We start from the raw sequence: 21,941 nt of genomic DNA on the forward strand, positions 1-21,941 counted from the left end.
TTCATTGCACTTCAAATTACCGGAAAAGTAATCAAATTATAGTAATTTCATTACTGTAATTAAATTCCTGTCATTTCTGGCCATCGCCACATTGCCCGCTCGGCGGTTGTACGCACGTGGGGCTAGCGCAGTGGAAGCGGCAGTGGAACCGGTTTGCCACCGCCCAAGGCAGTGTTTTGACATCCTCCTCGATCAATGCAGAGGTCTGTACCGTCGCAGTCAGAATGATGCTATTACTCTAGTGATTCCTTTGAAAATCCCCTAGAGTAGCACAGAAAATGTCAGCAGAATAAGGGCGACCTTGGTAGACGTAATTAGCTTTATTTTTTTCCATTTTTCTATACACTTAAAAACAATACACATCATGTTCTTGGCAGTGCTCTTTAAGGAAAGTGATGCGCTCCGAGTCCCCTGAAGTCTACTGCCGCTGCGAGTTAGGTCATTGGCCTGGTGACAGTAATCTTGCTCGCTAATACAGCAGCTACATTCAGGGAGCGGATGAGCTCTTGGATGAGGACGAGCGCTTTTTGAATGGGGCCCTCAGTGAGAGGGCGGGTGGCAATCGGAACTGGGCACCACGTAGCTCTTGGCGAACTCGAGCGTGCTGTTGTACAGGTGTCCGTCGGGGCCGCTCAGCTCGTGGTTCCTGTCCAGGTTGTAGTCACCGCACAGGCCGCAGAGCTTGCCACGGTAGAAGTGGGCGGTCTGCGTTTCAAGACATTGAAACGACGGGTAAGTTATAAATACCAAACTTCATAATTTTGGCTTTTGTAAAGCGGCTAGCACAACAGCGTTATTCACAAACGAAACGCCTTTGTGGGAAATCGCGACTCGAGGAGCCTTATTTTATAACGGTTGTGCTCTCGTTTCTTCCTTTTCTAGCGCTACGTCAAGGGGAGGGGGGCAAATTGTGACGTCATGGTAGGCAGCTCAACAAGCAACGAAATTCGCCAGCTCCGGTTGGAAGGTGGGATTTCCTATAAGGAGCAAGAAAAATAATAATCTACTAAAGTAAACGTTAAGATAAGGTGATATCTACAGGTGAGTAACTCTCCAAATGACATTAGTCATCTTACATGGTTTTCACAGAAGAAATGATGGACTTGGAGACCCGTAGTCTATTGGAAGAATCGCTGTCAGAAAGTGCAAGCTCGCGTCCCTTTGTACAATCACCCTGTTAGCACCCCCCTCCCCCCCCCCCCCCTTCAAGATACTTGTGGAAGCATGGGCCACCACACTGTTATCACCTTTCGCTCCATTACCCGACGACGCCCGCTAAGACCCATGATTTGGATGTCTTCTTTGAAGGCGTCTCAAGTAGCAGAAAGGGTTAGCGCCGTTAATGAGGGCTCAGACATCCCATTTTTCCAGTTCGATGCAGCTTAACGTAGTGTGCTGCATCAAACTTTTTTGCATCAGATTATAATATGACGTATATTTTTCTATAAACAATTTGTCGGTGTTGCAATGAATACAACATGACATGATGAGTCTCAAAAGCGAGGCAGGCCAAAAAGGGGTAATGAGAAATATTCGACGCCAGCTCCTACTAGGAGGAGGTTCTGTCAGTCTGTTTTGGTATCGAAAGATGTCAAAGTGCGCTAACCTGGACGAAGAGCAGGTTTCCGTTGAAGGTCAGGTAGATTCCGTAAGGCTTGGACACCACCTCATACCACTTATCGTGCGTCTTGACCTCGAACAACTCCGTATCGTGGTCGGTGTGGCTGTAGGGACGCTCTGGAGTTGCCTCAACCTTGGAGCCATCGACGCGAAGGATCAGGCCGGAGTCATCGGCGACGGACAGGATTTCAAGCTTGGTCTTGTGGATGAACAGCTTCAGAGCCTGCGAGGAAATTTAAGTGTTTCATGCGGCTAGTGCTAAAAACAACTAAGGTTTCCTGAATTTATTTTACGCGTCACATGGGCAGCGGGTATACCGCATCATTCAAGAGTTGCTTAAAGCTATGAGGGTTTAAAGCACAAACCTAATATGGCATAAAGATTAAACGATAGCTTACGCTGCTTTCACTATTAAAATGGTACAACTGGGCAGCGTACGGTAGCCTCAACAAATATTCACACAATGCGCCTCCACAATCTAACTTGCGATAAAGTGTTACGGTACTCCGCTATTGTTTGGACGCATTCTGGATTACTAAAGTCAACTCGAACTGGCAACGAGTACGGACAGCACACGCAATGCTAATCTCATATCTTTGCGTGCAGTCTGTTTTTATGAGCTCGAACGGAATGTCCACCCTTACCTTGGCGAACGAAGGGTTGCCGGTTGCTCGCGCGAGAAGGAGGAAACGATGGTTGGGCGAGCAGTCGCGGGTGACCACCTTCCAGCAGTCTGTATTGGGCAGCTCCACCACCGATCCATCGAAGGTGCGGAGGCCGTTACCCTGCAGGTCGCAGACGTCTGCATCACGAAAGAGGGATAAGTATTAGGTCTTCGTTAGCACTTTGTATAACAAATATCGACGAATGGTTCACTGTTATTCCGAGATAGATTGCGATATTCTGGTCCCAGTCAGCGACACAGGGTTCTTTTTTGCAGTGATCACTTTATTTAATTTAGGTCTGGTGTGTATACATAGTCACGATCATGCAATATAGCTGGGTCGATGATCCCATAATCGAAATTTAGGTCAGCGCTCGATTTTTTCGTGGAGTGGAAGCTGCGTGTTAACGGATAACCTTTACATAAAGTTTGTATTCTGAGGAAATGTTTAGATTAGAGAAAAAAGCTAGCTTTGTTGGGGATTTGCTAAATGAGTGACAAATACACTTCAAAGAAAGGAAAACATACAGTAGAGAGCACAGCCGGACGAGTGTTTAGCATTCCGAGCAATTTGCATCGTTGGGAGACCCAAACTCAACGGCTGGAGTATTACTCACGGTGTCGGTAGAGAGGGCTGTACTCTCCGATGTTTGAGTATCCGAGGGACGAGTGGGCTCTGGGCTCGAGCAAGTGACTAAAGGTGGGCACGTTCCAGTGGCTGTAGCGGTGACCGTCTTCGGTGGTGATGATCAGGTCAGTGTGCGGCTGGTCCTTGAGGTTCCACCAGGGCACTCGCGAGATCAAGTGCAGCTTGCCGTTCTCACCGGTGAAGTGCGAGCGAACCGTGCCTAAGAAGCCGCCCTCCTCCGGAGTGAAGTGGTGGTACTTGGAGATGTATTTCAGGTGCTTCTCGAAAAGCTGGAGAACCAAAGAGGAAGAGGATGGCTTAGGAAGCGCTTCAGTATAATTTAAACTAGCACTTAATATCCGGTCCAATCATTCGTCTGACCTAATAGGCGACCATCGTTTCTGGGCCACATGGGTTGTGCTGATAACTTAATTAATGTTGTTGGGTGAAATTCCTAGGGTCTGCGATGCATTTTGTTATGATACAATTTTGGAGCTTTGTACGTGGTAAGCGACGATCAATGTCAGAGCTAGATGAAGATCTGGCGCCTACTCTCAGCTCGGAAAGAATAAACCTCACGCGAGAATACATTGCCGCGTAATCACGCTGCGCCAGACATTCACTAGTAGAGAATAACATGCTTTGCTGTGTTGAGAACATTTTCATTGCTTTAAGTGCCTAAAAGCGTCAAGAGCGCTATTAATTCTCAGCTGGATTCAGGAGGTCTTACAGGCCTATAGTTCTTCCATTCGACGTCAGCGGTCAGCTTTCCGAAGCGGCTCGAGTGTCGCAGGAACTTGAGGCAGTAGTAGTTGAAGGGGATGCCGTGCTCGCGACCCTTCAGGCACTTGAGTCCCAGCCAGTGGAGTCCGCTCTTGCGCAGGTTCTGAGTGATGGGCTTGTTGGCGGCCACTGCAGCCAGCTGCTCTTCGTCGTGCTCCGTGTGCGAGAAGTGGCCGTTTGCTGTGACCTGCATTAATTTCCAAAGAACAGACGGTAAAAGGGTTATGCAGACTTTAACCGAAACTCTATATTATATCTTTTGTCATAAAAGCTCTGTGGTCCCATAGGCGCCATATAAGCTCTCCGCCCATGCAGGTAACCCAGATCTCCCAAAGAAGCACTCTGGGAAGAAAGTTTTCAGTGGTTCCGGTAGATATGAGCAGGTATTGTATATCATGTGCAATGAGTGACGACATGTTGATGTTATCGGTTGATGTCATGTGTAAAACTGCAGGCAATGGTTTCAAGGAGACATCTTCACACGTTTCTTACCTCCTCTAGATGTAAGAACATTATCTTCTGGGTGTATTTGTTACGCGAAAGATCTTACGCTCAGGCCTTGGCTAGTAAGAAGGCAGTCCAGGCGGAAAGGGTCTACTGGAGAACGGGCCATGTTAACTATAGATGTTCCAACCCATTGAAGCCCAATGCTTTCGAGCAATAATGGAACGGTAACTCACGCTTGACTGGCCTTCGCAGCTGCTTCCGTAGTGGAAATCAAGCTTGGCGTCGATCTGGCGTCCCTGGTAGAACGTGGCGAGGTTGCCGATCCTGGTCCAGTCGGGCTTGGGGAAGTGAGCTTCAGCTGCAGCGCAGATCTGTGAGTACACATTGTCGGAAAAGAAAAGGAGATTATGCGCTTGGTAAGACATCTTCGCTGCTCTTATCTCTTCTTGTTTCCGAGTATGCGTTACACTAGACGAAGGCTGTTGAGTAGTGGTTGGAGAAAACCTGGTAGTCTGAGTGATTTTGGACAGAAAACGACTATACATGTGTAAACTTGAGGCCAAACAATTTTCACGACTAGAAATAAATTCCGAGCATGCAGAAAAATGGGCGGGAGAGGTAATTTTATTTTTCATATGGGCTCATTTGCAACCTGTCACCCTGCACTCACTGTTACTGATATCCTACACATTTTCGACGTGCTGAAGTCGCGTCTTTCTGAGCAGATTCAGAACAGCAAAAATATATAAGAAATAAATATATAGCATAGACGCTGTATCAACAATGATGGTCGTGTTGCTAGAGATCCCGCAACTTGAACCGGATATCGAAAGATGCATTTAAAAGAATCCATACAATGTATCAGTGACCTTCGACCACAGTATCATATTTTGCCTTCAAGGCATGCATATTTGCTTGTTTGAGGCAACGTCAATAAATGTAGGGATAATATGTTCGGTTTGTACTAGTTATCCGCTTCAGAGCTGATTACAGTACGGTGACCTAACAGTGCGGACCTCACCTTGAAATGCTCTTGCTCGTTATTCGAGAATGGCGTGCGGTCGTAGAAGAACTGCAACTTGTGGTTGAATAGGTCGTGGTTGAAGGAGTACCTCATCTCGGCGGAAATCTTGCGTTCCTTAGTGTCACCCTTGAAGTTGAGGTCAAGGTTCAAGACATGCGTGGATGGCACCTCGGGATCTGCGCCGATTTGGTCGTGGACTGGGAAGTGGCTCTCCCTCGCGTCATCGTGCTCCAGGAACTTGTAGGCGATCTCAATGTCCAGCTGTGAAGCAGTATCAGCACCGCAGCGTTAATTACGGGTTAGAATTTACGTTTTATTAAGAAGCAAATAACCACTTTGTTTTGCCTTAACTTGTGTTTCAGATTCCCTGCCATAATGCTTAGCCGACATACTCGGCAGTGTCTGTTATTACAAGATATAAATTATTTTACGACAATGAAAATATTTGGATGTAGCAATGGCACAGATTCCACGTTAACCATCAGGAATATATAATTCAGATGCGCAAGAATTAGAATCTGCCATTTAAATCATCTTTCCGCGTTGTTTACCGTGATACATTACGGGCCAATTTTGGATTCTGGCATATAAAAAAAAAACCATAGCATTGACTCCCACAGAACCAGTGCTTTTTGATCGTGGCCCCTGCACTTAGGGAAAATTATCATAGGACACTGACGTCAGGCATTCTGGCAATGGTTCCCCAAAGCTATAAGTGCAGGCAGTTAATGCATTAACGTAAACATGCTTCACAGAATCGGTGTTCTAATGCTACCATATTAGTTTAGAGGCGATATTTGTTAACGAAACGGTAATTCTTGCCCGCATTCGTCACCATATGTTCGTCATTGTTCTTCGTTCCTAAATGTACTCTTTTCATGATGCTGGCGGCTCCGGAGACAGCCTTATTTATTTGCCTTCCCGATTATCAAAGGAGGTGGGCGATACTCACTTCTTTAGTGGGGTTCTGAGCAGCCGGCTCGAAGTAGATCTTGACGTCACGTGGGTGCCAGTGGGGGTTGATGATGATGTAGTAGAAACGGTCACGCGCTGTCATCTCATTGAAGAACTCGTTAAGTCCGCGGTGGAGACCCTTCTTGATGAGGTAACCTTTCATGCGCATGTCCACACCGAAGATATCTCCGAAGTAATGGCGGTCGAACTGCGAGTAAGGCGAGGTAATCATTAATTCATCTTACTCCTTTGAAAAATAGGCTTAAATGTCAGTGCGATTTCCGAACTAGTGTCCTCACGTAGTACTTAATGTGGGAGATGGGTAGGCATAAGGAGGTGTTAAATGAAGCACTATTCAGTAGCCACACCAGGGCCTATACCATACGGCAATAACCAAACAAATCAAGAAAAATATCAAGCCACCGGTATCTTTTTGCATTCCTGCTTAGAAACTTAGGAACATAATATAACTACCTGGAAAAGGCTGTAAACATCATCAGTATTAAGATATCTTTTGGTCTGTTCGTCTGTTCAACTCCATGAGTTCCAGCACTTAAATCTACTAAAGCTTTCCCGAATCTTTTTTGCCAACCGCCATAAAAGAGTGACACCAGCTTACTTAACATGTTTTAATTTGATACCGTTAGATTCAAAGGTGTCCTCACATGTAACCTTAAATCATAAATTGTGTACTCCTATTCCTTTTCAATACAGCGCCTTTATAATTTGGATTGTGTTATTCTCCTCGAGCCTTTTAACTGTTCTTTGCTGTTTTGGCCAGCAAGGTTAGGGTTATTTTTAATGTGTATCCCTTCCTCCCTTGAATACCGCACGAAGGGCCTTTAAGTGTGTTACAAATAGGATGATGATGAATAAAGCTTGCGGTTTATGAGTCTGTCTACCAGTGTCTTAGTTTCCCTCATCCTCCCTGTTGCGAAAGGGTGAGCGCCTTACCTCGTAAAGTTCGTCGGCGCGGTACAGTGGGGTGGCCGCCTTGGCCAGCGCATGGACGGTGCTGTCGACGTCGGTACTTAGGTCGTAGGGCATCTGGAAGGTGAACGGGCGGAAGTGGTGGTTGACCGCGTTCCAGGGCAGGTGCAGGGGACGGTGGAGCTTCAGCTTGCCCTCTAGAGGCGCCAGCGTGGCCTTCAGATCAAGGGGCCAGGAGATGAGGGTCTGGGAGTCGTAGCCGCTGCCTAGGGACGACTTGGCGAAAGTCAGAGCGAAGCCGACCATCTGGTATTCACGCATTTCGTACCTATTCGTAAAGGTGAAGAAGGAAAAAATAAAAAATAAAACTATAAGGGTGCTCGATTATTGCAACACACATTTAGTCCAACAGCAGTTTTTTTTAATGCCGGAAATTTGGTAACATGTGATATGGAAGCATGCATAAAGCAACGGTAGGCATGACCTTTCCCCTGCAGCAGGCAGCAGTCACTTGCGGGAGACACGCTGTTTTTAAAGTGAATCGCTTTGCAGTCACTCAGCAATTTTGTTTTTTGAACTTTTACTTGAGGACATAAACTCACTGTGAAGCAAGCCCATAACAACACGCTAAAATTTGACACTGCTAGTGGCTGCGTCATATCCCAGAAACCTTCACCACGCGCAGAGAAGAGCTCAGTTTGTCAGTGCTGTGCTGAAAAGATCAGTTACATCCCACATTTGGCCAGCATCAATCATGCATTTGTCTACGTTGATACCGCAGCCGGTATAGGCTTCGCGCGCTCGAAGACTCATTGGCTACACTCGGTACACTTACAGGTAGTGTCGCTTGATGCTGAGGTGGATGTCGGCGGCATCACCGTGTGAGATATCAATCTTCTGGCGGTGCGCGTACATGAACTCTGCCCGCTTGAAGTCGAAGAACACGGGCACACCGAACTCAGTGGGAGTGAGGTAGGTCATATCGTGGGTCAGGTAGAAGACCTTCTTGCGGATTTCTCGGCCTAAGATCTGCTCAGCAGTCTTCTCGGGGGCATCTGCAAAACACCGGGCATCGCCATCGCATCTTAGTGGCGGCAGAGTATGAAGAGCCCACTAGCTGCGAATTGCTGGACGCTATATTTTCTATAAAAGGCACTATACTGCGAACCGTACTTCTACGTATAATTGCTTGCACATTAAGTTCACTCGATTGCACCTTAAAGTTTTTCCACCTTACATTGCTAGGGACCTCGCATCTGTTCATGAGCCTACCTTTCGGCTTGATGCTGGCCAACATGGACTCGTCAAAGCTCCAGGTGTCGACTGCCTTTCCGAACAAGCACAGACTCATGCGGGCGTAGGCGTGGTCGTACTCGCGGTCGTGGATGTGCAGCTGCATGTTAAAAAGGGAAGCAACAATTGTTAGCGAAATGATTTCTTGTACCCCTTACGCAGTACATTATTAAAGTTTTGTACCACAATGCTATGCGTGAACTAGTTCGCGAAAAGTAACATATTTGAACGTAGCCAAGCGGGAAGAAACTGTACAACTGACGTCCAAGCCCGTCTCGATGTAGTTTTCGCTGAGTCTGTTTTTTCGTTACGGGCGGGGTATAGGAAGCACTCACCGCATCCTCAATCTCTTTACGCTCCTTGCCTGAGGCGTCACGCGGGAAGCGGCGGCGGCCCATGAAGTCCCAGATGCTCTTGGTGGATCCCGGCTGCGGGCCGACCAGCTTGTTGAGCAGCTTGTCCATGCCCCAGCTCTCAAAGGAAAAGGCCAAAGTGTCATGCGAGTGTCCAGCAACGTAGTCCTTCATGTTGATGTACAGGTTGCGAGGGAAGTAGCTGTCGTGCGAGCGGATCACCTCCATGATCGTAGCACCCCCGAAGTCGTACTTGGCTGCGCGGAATAACACAACCAGTAATATAAGTATGCTCTCTTTTCAACGCCTGAGGCAGATATGTGGGAAATTCTGCGAGAGGCAAAGGATGCACAGTATTTACGCAGCGTCTTATGGGACTTCGTCTCTAAAAAAAAAGAAAAACGATATTGCGGCAACTGAACACGTCCCCCAGAATTGGTGATTTTAAGTATTGCGCTGCCGTGTGGGATCAACATGTATCTTTTGTGTTGTATTTGTTCGTTACAAAAATGGTGGAAACGTTTAGCGAACTGACTTAGTTTGGCTTGGATTATAGGGTTTAATGTCCCAAAGCAAGGCTATGAGAGGCGCCGTAGTGGAAGGCTCTGGAAATTTCGATCACCTGGGGTTTTTTAACGCGCACTGACATCGCGCAGCTAAAGAGCGCCTTGCTTTTCGCCTCCCATGAGAAGCTGCCGCTGCTGCCGCGATTATACAGTTCTTTCTTCGGTACAACAGTTGAGTGTCGTAGTCACTGAACAATCGCAGCGGTGGAAATGCTTTGCTTACCGTTGTATCCAGAGTTGAGGACCAGGTGGGACCTGGCCTTGTCGAGGGGCCTCATGAACCTGGGGATGGTTTCCCACAGGGGAAGAACGTAGCGCAAGTGCTGGGCACTGGGTTAAAACAAAGAACAAAAGCGTTCACCATGTTAGTTTAACACTACCCGCAAACACTTTGGGAACAGTTTAGGCAGTGACGTGGGCGAGACAGGGGGCCGTAGGAGACTACAGAAATGCACAATACATGAGCATCGTTGCTAAGCCCAGCGTTTAATGATGAGACCTCATGTCCTATTCCACTATTCAGCAATCTTTCATTCCTCGTGGCTGAAGCCTGTTGGTTTTGAAAATTATAACGATATCTGAATAAGTCCCTATATGACGAGAGGTGGTGGCAGTGCCCGCTCAGCGGCTGGGATTGCGACCCTATTTAATTAATTTTGATTCTTAACCGCTAAAAGATGACGCTTCGCTCATTCACATTTTTACGTCTGCGGAATACTTAGCAAAATGCTCCCTTTTTCAGACAGGTATCAGAGTTCACTTCTTCTTTATAGGATGGTGCGGAAAACGCAGTTTTCCTTAATCAACTGTTTATCGCTTTTAACGGCAAATAGGATGCGTTCAATTGGACAGGAGTGGCTCTGAGTTTTTATATAAAAATGCAGTGAAAGTCTCGGAACAGTGGCGTAAATAACTAGTAAAAAAGCATGCGACGTGAAATGAAACGAAAGTTTAACCCCAAATTTGTAAAAAACAAAAACACAAACAAAACCGTCAGCCATGGATGTAAGGTTGATCAATCGGATTTAACTCGCAACGAAAAATAAACAAACTGCCTTCGATGCTCTTTTAGGCTACTTAGTTTCTTCGCTGTTAATAGCTAAACATAAAAAAAAATTGAAGCAGTGAAGAGGCTACCGGTGAGGACTCACATTTCACGGTGGCAGGGGTACTTGGACGCGGCCAGCGCGCGGAAGGTGCTGGTGACAAAAGCCACAACCTGGTCGCTGGGGTCGGTGATCACCTCTTGAGCAATGTGGCGCAGAATGTAGAGATCCGGGTTGGACACCACGACCACAAGGAAGGCAGCGATACGGACCTCGCTGGGTTCACTATCGTTGTGGAACACAGGTAGGGCAATGGAGCGAGCCTGCGAAACAACGAGACGGTAAACTTGAAGCGGTCTTTTCTGTAACGTATTAGCATTTTATGCGTTAGCATTAGATAACGTATGGCGTTAGCATTAGATGAGGTATATGCTGTATGGAACGTTTCAGTTTAAGAGAGGTCATACTAGCTTTTGTGGATCTAAAAATAGCAGACACTAGTGTAGCCTACTTTACCATATACGTAGCAGTGATTTAAAATTTTTGCCTTCCTCCCCACCCTTTCCTTTTAGGGGATACAAAGTCACGCAAGGGATCTCACTCACCAGTTCCGGGTGGTTCCTGGAGGCCTGCTTGAGGGCCCACAGGGCGGCCATCCTCTCGTGCTCGTTGGCGTGCCACTTGGGGCAGATGAAGCGCTCCAGGTAGTGCATGGCCTTGTGTGTGCCGATGTTGCCGGCAGCCTTGATGTACACCTCGGTCTGGTACTCAGGCTCGTGCTCAACATCGTGGGGCGTCACGGAGTACTGCGAATGCGAAGCAATCGAAGAAGGCGATTACAAGAATTTCGAAATGGTCATGCTGAAGCACTCCAAAACGCTTGACTGCTCTACAAGGCACTCCAGAAATATCTAATGCTACCTACAATGCTGTAAAGCCTTCCAAAACGCTCTCAAAAACGGCCGGTCTCAGAAAGGGTGATTCGAACTGCTCACTTGCAAATATTTCGAAATCCAGGCAGAGCTATGATATGACTTGTAGTGATGGCACGAGGCTGCGGCAGATCTGCTAGTAAGTCCAACATATATAACTTTTCAGGCAGCGGCCATGTGGAATACTCCTTGCACACAAAAGACCACTCACGTTGAAGACATGGGAAACGATCTCAGGGGAGCAGGTGCCGTGGTCCTCGTGGTGTTCGTCATGGGAGTGGTTGCATGACTTGCTGCCAACCAGGGCGCTGGCGGCCAGCTTGCAAGAGATCCAGACATCCTTGTGGGCCTTAACCGCCTCCGTCCTGCACGAGTCCTGCAAGAAGGAACCAGTTGGACAATACGTCTTTACTCGCAGAAATAGGTTGGGCTTTCAGTCAGTCCGCCGCCAAGCTGCGCGCTGCTGGCACGTAATCTTCAACCAGCGCTGCCTGGCTGTCTGTATCCGGTGGTTAGGTTTGATTCTCTTCCCATAATCGTGCGTCGACTTCCTGGTCTCTTCAGTAACGAATTCAACCGGGTTACAAACTCTCAAATATCGACACACATTTAGCGGCACGCCGGCTGACTCGGGCTTTTGTTTGTTTGTTTTACCTTGCTTCGTATTGCTTTCTTCAAAATATATAGCCGCGGCCCAGTTTTAACTTAATACAACTGAAAGAAGTTGCAGTGCTCAAATATGCTTTGTATGTACTCACCAAGTATTGAAACTGCTGAGTAATTTGATTTGTTCTATAATTCTGTCCTGCATTCTTATTTTTTCACACAATGCTACATCACGTGAAAATGGTGGCTTTAGATGTATTCATTTCACGTGGTTTTCCTTGAAGTGAAAACCTAGAGGCAAATATGTGAGATTCCTGCATGTCATTTCGTTTAGAAGATTTTTGACGTCGATTAGAGGTTTACTCGAGTTATTTCCTGAGACTTAGTCATAGCGTATAGTGACGGTATCATTCAAAATGTCACAGAGAGCTTATTCGATTCGCTTTTCGTGCCTTCATATTGGAAAGAATGTGTACATGAGAAGGTCTCGAATATTATCTTCAAGCTCAACATAAGTAAAGAGGTGTTTTTGTTTTGTTCAATGGAGGGAGGGGGGAGGGGAGGGGTAATCAAACTTTACGAAGCTCAATTTTCATGGAAGGTAAGCAGCTGTGTTTTTAATCACAGCGCTATCGCCTGCGCATTCAAGGTTCTAAGGCTGTAAGCCAATCCTAGGAACCTCTATCGACTTCAGAAAATGACACTCACGCCAACAAGACGGACCAAGGCGGGGCTGACTTCCTTCAGGTTCAAGTGCAGCTTGGAGTAGAAACGGTCGGCTTCTTCCGTGGCAAGTTCGTTGTTCTCGATGAGGTGGATAGCGAAGGAAACGTGCTGGTTGAGCCCAGCGGCCGCAAGAAGGTCCATGAACACATCACTGCGTGGTAGGTACAAACACGAGGATTTCTCAGACAATTACTCGTTTTATATATGCTGATATTCGCATGCACATCACGTGACGACGCGCTACAGGGTTATTTGCTTATGTACGATAAATACCATTTTTATGGGAAATTCTATACTTCAGTACCATTTTTGAGTGATAATGTTGGCCAACTTTATTGGCCGCTATAACGAATGTCAACCACGGTGGCCACATTTCGATGAAGGCGCATAAAAAAAAAAAGAAAGAAAAAAAACGGACCGTGTGATCTGCTATTATAGGATGCTTACATTAAAAGACCTCAGGTGGTTTAAATACTTCCGAAGCCAACCGAAACCAACCCCTACGGCTTGCCTAACAGCCCGTAGATCCCTTCGGCATGATATACCTCACGTAACATAAGAATGTTGCGTATTTTTAAAGAAGTAATGATAAACGCAGCTGTCGTAACGCAAGAACAGAATGAAGAGGACACGACACCTACTGCACTCCTTGATAGCACACGCGTTGTTGTATCATCATCCCTCACTCTTCTAAATAAATACATTTCCAGTGTCTTTTTCGCAATTTACACCTGTTAAGCCTTAGGTAACGCAGTCGAGGCTACAGACTACAGCATGGCAATCTGCACGCGTAGTGTCCTCTAAACAAAAAGTTATAAAAGAACGTATAGGTAAAGGGCGTCACTTAAGAGCAGGTTTCTGTTTAGATGTCGCAATAAATACTATAGCGAAGAAAAAGGTAATCTGAGGCCACCTAGAGTCAGTATGAGCGAAGAACATACTGAAATTTCTGGCACTAAAGTGCCGGCAAGTGCAAAAAATGTCACTTGAGAGTTGTCAAGTTCGCATTCTGCAGAGTAATCGCTTCAGTACTTATACTGCTCATGATGATGGCGAAAGAGCTCACCGCATGCTCTGCTTGATGTCATCGGGTGCGGTGAGGACGTGGTTGCGGTATACGTCGTTGATCTCCTCGTAATTGAATGGCAGAAACGAGTTGAACAGGACAAGGAAGAGGAGGGCTCCGCTCTTCTCCTCACCGACCTCCTTGACATCCTCGTCGGTGAACTCGAGGTGCGCGAGCTTTTGCAGTCCTTGGACGAACTGCGCAGATAGAGAAGGGAGTGAGCATACCGTGGTCGGTGCGGCATTTGACAAACGCGAAGTTGTCCGGTCATCGACACGTCAGTTGGGTTTATCACTACGAACGTTCCTATTCACGAATCGGTTTCTGCGCTTCATTTCTTTCTGTTCCACGTCTTTCTTCTCTGCTTTCATCTCGAAACTGCACTCGCCCAATATTTGCACCTTGCTTTGAGACTTTTGAACATGCGCTGTACAAGAGAATAAACACCCATTAAAACAACGCGCGTTCATAAAGAGTGCACCGCAGGTTCAGCAACGAAATTTCGGTAAAATCGCCCAATGTGACCGTTTTAGGGCCTCATGAGCAGCAGGGCAGGGGGGGGGGGGGGGGGGGGGGGGGGGGTGCAAAAGCTCAAGGAAGGGTGTGCTAGGTCATCTGGGTCATTGATATAGAAATAGTTCGCCAGACGTAAGGCCCTTAACAAATATTTGCCTGTATGATTACGCATATTCTAATGGTTGCCCCAGTGGGAAGCGAGAAGATTGTAGAGAGGACGTGCAATAGACACAGCTCTCACTTTGCAGTCAAGTGTCAATCCCACATCCTTAATGTTTTCACACTTAAGCTCTTGTCATCATTGTAACTTTAGTGGGACTTTTAGGATAGTTTCCCTTATAAGTGGAACTTGCGATGTACCCACGTAAGTTCGCTACAAATGGAACATAAGTGGAACTTAAAAAGAAAGCCCAGCTTATAGCCGGAGCTTATCTGGAACCAGGTTAAGAGTGTGAGCGTCGGAAAATATCAGTGCCCTTACGTTTTCCTTGTTAGAGTGCAGGCCGAACTTCTCGACCAGGTTGTTAACGTGCTTGAGGTCCTCGACATTTTGCAGGTCGTCCGACACCGGGAACTCTTGGGCCAGGTGGTGCTCTTTCTCGGCGCCTTCCAGGAGAGCGGTGTCCGTGGATGCGGCGTCATGCTCCTCTTCCAAGTCCAGTGTACGGCTGTGTGGATGCGATACGGACTCAGATCTCACATGGCGGTCACAGACGCACGGCAACAACGGTTTCCAAACAAGAGAGCGCTGCGCTTCATATTTGTGGAACTGCGGTGACACTTACTTGAGCAGGATATGGAACTGCTTGCCCTCGCCGTGAGCCTTGATGAGCTGCGCCGACTCTGCCCAGGCATGGTCGATGACGTAATGCTGGGGGGTTCCCTTAAGCTCGTAGTACACTTCAGAGCTGGACGAGTGGGTACGCTGGAAGAGCGAAAGGAATAAATTGTCACTGGTCATCGACTAAGACAGTCATTCATACAGCGCCATAAGTATTTTGATTTTATATTTATTGCTCTGCCAAACCTAAAGAGGTTTATTTCTATTTTAGTTCGACCACTCGTTTCGTTAACCGGAGTAAAATACAGTTGCATCGCCTCCTGAAGCTTTATCTGAGCGCGATTAAACAGCCCGATTTTATAATCCTGTTTAACAGCAGCGAAGAACACATTTCAACCCAGTCGTCTTAAAGAACTTTAGTTCTATACAAAGATTTCTTTTTGAAAAAGTACATGCAGTGAGTATTTTTTTAGTGGCAATATAACTATGCTCTAATGTAGCGAACGTCACCTATGGGCCGTGCGCTGGACGGGTTCTGGCGTCGCGCTCTAGTTATTTATCAGTAGTTATTTTTAGCTACCTTGAAGTCGATAGGCATGAACACTTCCTAATAATCAGTTTGAGATTAAATACAAAGCACTTAAGACATGCTTTGTTGTTTTGCACTATGTTTGCTTTATCAAGTGGGGAGACTTACCGTTTCCAGAGCTTCGCAGTTGAGGCAGAGCTTGCCCTTTTCACGGCCGTAGAAGGCGTAGTGGTCGTGGTCGCACTTGTCGAGGTTCTTCACCTTGGTCACCTCCATGTGGCCATGTTCCTCCTCATGAACGATGTACAGGGTGTCGCAGGGGCCATGCAGACCGTCCTAGAAAGAGGAGTAGGTGGAGCGAATTGTCATCGCCGCTGAATTTACTGATTCGAATCAATTTAGATAAAAGTCTTTTGCCGCGAATGGTAAAGCGTTGATGATTTTGCATCATTTCCTGCATGGTGTATAGTGTCTGAGAAAAACTGTTGCGGTTTGCTGCGCAGAACTAGTGCAGAGTCTGAATGCCTAAAATAATTTATAACGCTCTCAGCTAATTCAGAGTAGCAAAGCTGTGTCACTCTATTTTTTCGACAACTGTTCGACTGCAGCACATTTATTGCCGCCTTGCTCGCATTCCGCTTTGCAGCTGCGATCGTGATTCTTTGCAGTTCTGTCCGTATCTTTGCTGGTAGGGAAAATGCAGCGGTGTTGAATCCCGAACTTAGTAATTACGCGCCGCCTATTTTTATTCACCATTTTTAGTAATCACCGTACCTCCTTCACGTGGTACTCCTTGTCGTCGTGGTGCTCGTGGCGTCCCTTGACGAGGTCCAGTTGGAAGAGGGACAGGATGCCCTTCTTCACGTTCCTCACCCAAAGGGGTTCATGCTTGCCAATAGCGAACTCTTCGAGCTGCGATGGAAGCAACACGGCATGTGTCAGAAACATCGATTGCATCATTAGCCGGTACGTTTATGCCATGGAACTTTCGCTCTGATAGCATCACTCGCCGTTACAAGGCCCTACATTACCGCCTTTAATTTGTGCCAAAGTTAATATTTAATTATGAACGCACAAGATGAACTAGGATTTAGAGACCTGATAGAACAACGAGGTCTGTGTCAAAATTGAGGTAGTGAAAAAGGCTAGTAATCAGAACGAAAAACAGCGTGAAAATAGTTGACAAGCTTCTATAGCAACAACAGGAGGTATAAAATAAGCAAGGTGAGTTCACGGGCCTGTAAGTGGGAGCCAACTGGCGCGATTAGCACACCTCCTTTACAGGGGCAATTTTATTTTTATCCTTGCAGACACTAATTACTCCTACTGCTAAGCTTTCCAAATCTGGTTACGTGACTTCCACTGAAACAAAGAAGTTTTTTTTTTTCGAAAAGTTCACAGAACACTTAAAGAAGACATTCGGTTGTTTTGTTCAACGTGATTTAACAATTGACTGTACGTGCTAGATAGTTGTTACCGCAAGCTTCAGCAATCCTTCTGTATGCAGCAGCGTTTCTCGTTAATAATAGCTAGAGGGCAGAAGTGATTGTTAGACGTCCAATTCAATCGCAGGAGAGCATCTCTACCGTTTATAGTTGATGTTATATTGTGGGCCAAAGCGCACGGCTTTATCAGAACTTTTCCTAACTTTGTCAAAATATGCATTAACAACAACAACAAAAACTTCGTTATATCAATTAAATTCTTTCGCGTGGACAACATTGCCGAGCATTGCCGTACCGTTCCCTCGTCGAACTTGCCGGCGAATGGGTGCTCGAGATCTCCCACCAGCTGCTCGTTCGACGCGTAGTTGAACTCGTGGTGGGCGACGTCGATGTGATCAGAGTTGAATGGGTCCGCTTCGAAGTTCACGATCTGAAAGAAAGAAACAAGCAAGCAAAAATCGTTATAGGGCTAAGTTGCAGAGAGGACGTGCTTCGTCCATCATTTGTAGTCAACCGGAAGCCATATGTGTGGGTTTTGATTTATTTATTAAACCCTCAGAGCCAGAGGAATTAGAGGGGAGTGATGAAAGACATAACGCCAGTTTTAGTAACGCGTGTTTTAGAAGGTGAAGTTCGGCTGGAATCATATCATGAGTACAATAGTGTTCCACGTGTAGATGTCAAATTGCGGTGCTGCCGGAAGGGGGGTTTGAATTGTACACCATTGCCTACTTAGTGGCATTTTCCGAGATTGTAAACTCTTCACATCTGCTTACGTTTAAAGGCCGTCCTTGCATGGCTGTTTAAAAGGGAGGCCATAAGCAGGTTCCTGAGATAAGGGTTATACAATGCGCTAGCTCAGTATTTGTCATTAAAGATATACTAGTAAAGACAGTATTCAGTACCCCAGACGTGATCTGCTTCATTAGGGGGTGCCAATCCACAAGTGCTTACGACGTCAATGTTTTCTCTTTTTGCAGTCTACGGTTCGTCTACATTTAACTTAGGACGTAGAAACAGTCGTCTCTAGCATGCTGTAAGTGTTAAGATTCGTCAGTACTACGCTTACGTGCGGGAGAACCTGCTTAAGCAGCTGTCACAAGTAACAGCATAAACCATAAGAAGCGCTGAAATAAGAGAATCCTTATCCGGAACTTCATCTGACTCTGGCTTTGAGACGTTGTTAATTATTATCTCTAAAGGTATTTCATAAGCTCTTACGAAAAAATTTCGTTTTGGATCGCGTCATGATTCACCTTTGTACAGTATTGTCATAACCATACTACAGAAGTGGTCGCGGACTGCAAACGTGGTGGCAGCGGTTGTCCAGGTGGTTCTCAAAGAAGCTCTGCAGGTTAAGGCAAGCCAGAAAACGGTAGCCATTTGTTCGTGGCAGTCACGGTGTGCATAGGAAAGTTCGGATAATATGGCACCTCATGTGGTCGAATCAAACAGGGATCCAAATAACGCGTGATAAAACTAAGAGGGAATACGATAAGGTGACGCTCTGCCCGATCGCGTTTGCACGCTTTCTGCAGTGCGGCTTGAGTTTTCTTCACATTATTTTCGAGCATCGGTGGAGAGAGTTCCGGTTTTGGATGTAAATGATACAATGCGGCTTCCAGGAGATGGCTTCTTTCTGGATACAACGACTTTGAATTCGCTTGAATTCTCGCGTCCCTGGCAGAGAGTGGCCTTCAAAGGAGAAATAAGACGATGCCGCCACACGGTGTTTTTCGGTTTACTAGTGAACTCGAAGACTGGTAGTGCTGATACCGAAGCGCGTTATTTAAATTGCTCCCGCTCTTTACGCATCCAAATACAATTTATTACAGGCTATAACGTTTCGAATAGCTACGGTTGTACATTGCGTTGGGTAGTCGGCTGAAGAATACATAGTTAACTGCGTTTGATGTCTGTTAATGTGATTCAACGTGATTTGCTCAAGACTCAAGCGCGCACGACAATCGTCTGCCATTTCAGGCTTAGACCAGTTTTTTACCTTGAAGTGGGTGCCATCAGGCTTAGGCTGGACGATGATCTTGCTGTGGTAAGCGAAACCCGTTGATTGCAAAGGCTGCTCGGGGTTGGCGACGTGCATAGTTCCTTTGTACTTATATACGTACTCCTTGCCGACCTCGAATGCTGAAAAAAAAAAAAAGGGAAGCACTTCAGTTATATTTCACTTCAACATAGCGAGGTGGTTCTAACGCGCCAGCATGCAGTATTGCTCGTCGCTAAAATCCTTTGTTGAATCTTCTTTGGGGCAGCATCTCTCGGCGATATTATTTCATTATTCCTGGCTGAAATGCACCTATCCCGGTCACATTCTAAACTCTCCCTCATTTTTTTGTTTACTGTGGTATCTTCAAGACAACAGTGGCATGCTGTCCCTGCTAACCTGCCAGTCTTTTCTACATATCCATTCTAGCACGAGAATTGCTAAGACCGGCTTCGTTTTACAATCGTACAGCCCAATTGATTTGCACTGTCATTCCTACAGTTCAACACCGCATTCATGTGGCGGGAATCTAGTCGAGCGGATTCTCTATTCAGCTCATAGAGTTCCTTACTCTAACTAGAGGGAAAGCTGAGGGCGCTGCACTTCAGCCACCATGGGCGCGCTAAGAATCATGGGCCGGTGTGCTGCTTGTTGCGGGACAGTCGGTTTTTCTCGGGTACATGGAGTGGCGTTACTGCGATGTTTCTTTTTCGTCATCATCATCATTTGAAGGTGCGTACATAGACCCCGAAAGCCATAGTAGCGAAGGCGTAAAAGCAGACGTCGCCAATAAATGGTTTTTGTTTCCCGAAATGCCACTAAAAACTTCCTTAAGTGATTGCACAACCATAAATATTTTCATAACGTTTTTTTTTATTTCAAAGTTTGCCTATTAAGTGCGAAATATTGGTATTTGTGCTGATCAAAACTAAGCCAATAGGAGAAAGTGCTATCGCTTATATTGGATAAATCTCACACTGACATGCTGTTTCTCTCTCTTTTTGCAATTTATAGTCACAATATTCAATCTTAGGGCATTATTTACGGTAGAACAACGTTTATCTTTGCATTAGTTTTGGCCAAAAGTTGTAGTTCTGCACTCGGTAGCTCTCCGGCCCATGATGCTTTGAGCGCCGATGGTGGCTGAACTGGCCGTCTGAAAACTCCATGTAAACTCCCATAGACGGCAGCACAGCTTTCCCTCTAGGTAAGAGTAAGAAACTCTATGATTCAGCTGTTTCACTCTGGTCGCCTCAGCTAGAGAGATGAGCTCACCGATGCTATCCACTGGCAAAATCTGTGCTGGCGCTTCTGAGATATGTCTACTAGCAATACTGAGCATACCCCGCGGAAGAGATAGTAGGAATGGCTTTTGCACTTATCTGCTTTACAAAATTTTGCAGACTTCAGAAAAAAATGAGAAAAAAATAGGCAGGCAAGATCAGGCTTCATGATCATGACATTTTCTTCAGAAAGCTATATACGTGCATACCATGGGTATACGCTCCGAGCAGACTTCTTCGTTTGCAACCCTTTTCTCCGAGCAGTAATACAAGGACTATCTGCGAAAGCACACTTTGCCCTCCTTCCTGGACGGTTTGTCTAGGCTTGTTCTTTGGGTAAAAATGTTTGCGCCAGCTGTTATTTTAACGTCTTTACCGAAATTGAAAAAGGGGTTATGGAGCGTTAACGCGACCTGATCATAGACCATTAACGCGTTACAAGGGCCATAACATCTGCATCATGCAAAATCCTGATTCTAAGTTTCTGCTGCTGAGGACTTTAGTTCGAAGTCAAGAGTACTTACCCTACGCTCAATACGGGTAAACTACGGGCATACAACTTAGTCCTAATCGAAGTTATATCACACAACTTGCAAGCTTTACGCAAAGCTGAAAAGCATATATCGGAGCGGCACAAAACCGTCCTCAGCCTGGAAGCATGGCTGAGAACATATATGTAAAGTCAACTCACCGGAGGCGGCCGCGACGAGTAGCGTTAGCCATAGAACCCTCATGATGGCAGCCCTTCAAGAACTCGCTTCCATTCCAAGCGAAGCTCTGGCCTGGAGGAGCATCTGGAGGCCTTTAAGTACCCTGGACTGTGATGCTGTATAGAGGCGCTGCGGTGCCGTGGGAGAGGGCGAAGATTTTTGACTGTTGAAGCATTTCGTTTCACTGTGATACAGACGATACGGGGCCGCAGACAGGTCGCAGACACGTGACGCCAAGGAGAAGAGAAGGAGGGGGCTCTTTTTGGAGGCAGATGCTCAGAAAGAGGCGTATATGGCGGCGCTCGAGCGGAACTTTTTCGAGCACTGCCTTCCCCCGGGGCAGGGCGCTGTGGTTCCGGTTTCACGATTGGGAAGTCGTCGTCCGTTGCCACTGCAGGTCTTCTAGTGTGTCCACAGTAGACGAGCGCTCCGATATCAGGGGTGAGGGCGACTAGGAAGAGCCGCCCTTGAAGACCGGATGACGGCAACTGTCGGTTCAAGCCGCTGATCCCGCCGTCGGGACTTTGTTTTGGCGGCCCGGGTGGCTGCAGTGATAGCAGCTCAGAGCTCGAATGGCTCTGGACGCAACCGCGACGTAGCAACAGGTCGCCTCCAAAACAGCGGGGCAAAAGGAGTTACATGAACTCCTGCTGAAATTACCATACGGTTTTGAATTTCGTGCTGCTTATGGCAGTGCTGTAGTAATTTTCCGCTGCTGACCGAACACTCCTAACATGAAAATGCCGTATTAAAGTGCTGCTATCGTCAGTGTAGTGATTATTATTTTACAGGCAATGAATATCTTCACCGCTGAAATAAGCAGCCACGATTTAAGGAAATTGAGTAATGATAATTTTTCTCCACAGACTCTGGTCGCCGATTACAATCGCTTAGACTTTTTAAAATTTGTTCCAGCAGAACTCATCTTACAGCGTCTTCATAAACGAAAGGTTTGTCTGAGAAATCGCTACGAACATTAAACATCTTGCTCAAAGACAGTTCGTTAGTAGCTGGTGTTGTAAGCAATTTCTTGTTCT

At 46.4% G+C, this 21,941-nt stretch overlaps 1 protein-coding gene across 1 annotated transcript; it reads right to left on the reverse strand.

Moving 5' to 3' along the window:
* Positions 1 to 305: 305 nt before the first annotated feature.
* LOC146182479 (vitellogenin-6-like) lies at positions 306 to 21,013 on the reverse strand. Its single transcript, XM_084577609.1, has 25 exons — positions 20,886 to 21,013; positions 18,912 to 19,054; positions 17,205 to 17,339; positions 16,239 to 16,376; positions 15,633 to 15,800; positions 14,940 to 15,079; positions 14,636 to 14,822; positions 13,639 to 13,835; positions 12,555 to 12,723; positions 11,452 to 11,616; positions 10,914 to 11,114; positions 10,414 to 10,631; positions 9,486 to 9,592; positions 8,679 to 8,953; positions 8,323 to 8,443; positions 7,886 to 8,105; positions 7,075 to 7,378; positions 6,119 to 6,328; positions 5,164 to 5,427; positions 4,376 to 4,513; positions 3,643 to 3,882; positions 2,902 to 3,202; positions 2,265 to 2,422; positions 1,607 to 1,843; positions 306 to 705 (listed from the first exon to the last, which is right to left on the reverse strand). The coding sequence occupies exons 1-25, from the start codon at positions 20,926 to 20,928 to the stop codon at positions 541 to 543; spliced, it is 4,644 nt and encodes a 1,547-aa protein (XP_084433735.1). The 5' UTR covers positions 20,929 to 21,013; the 3' UTR covers positions 306 to 540.
* Positions 21,014 to 21,941: the final 928 nt, after the last annotated feature.

The sequence above is a fragment of the Amblyomma maculatum genome, chromosome 8 (assembly GCF_055883805.1).
Source record: "Amblyomma maculatum isolate TAMU_Amacu chromosome 8, ASM5588380v1, whole genome shotgun sequence".
Classification (NCBI taxonomy): Eukaryota; Metazoa; Arthropoda; class Arachnida; order Ixodida; family Ixodidae; genus Amblyomma; species Amblyomma maculatum.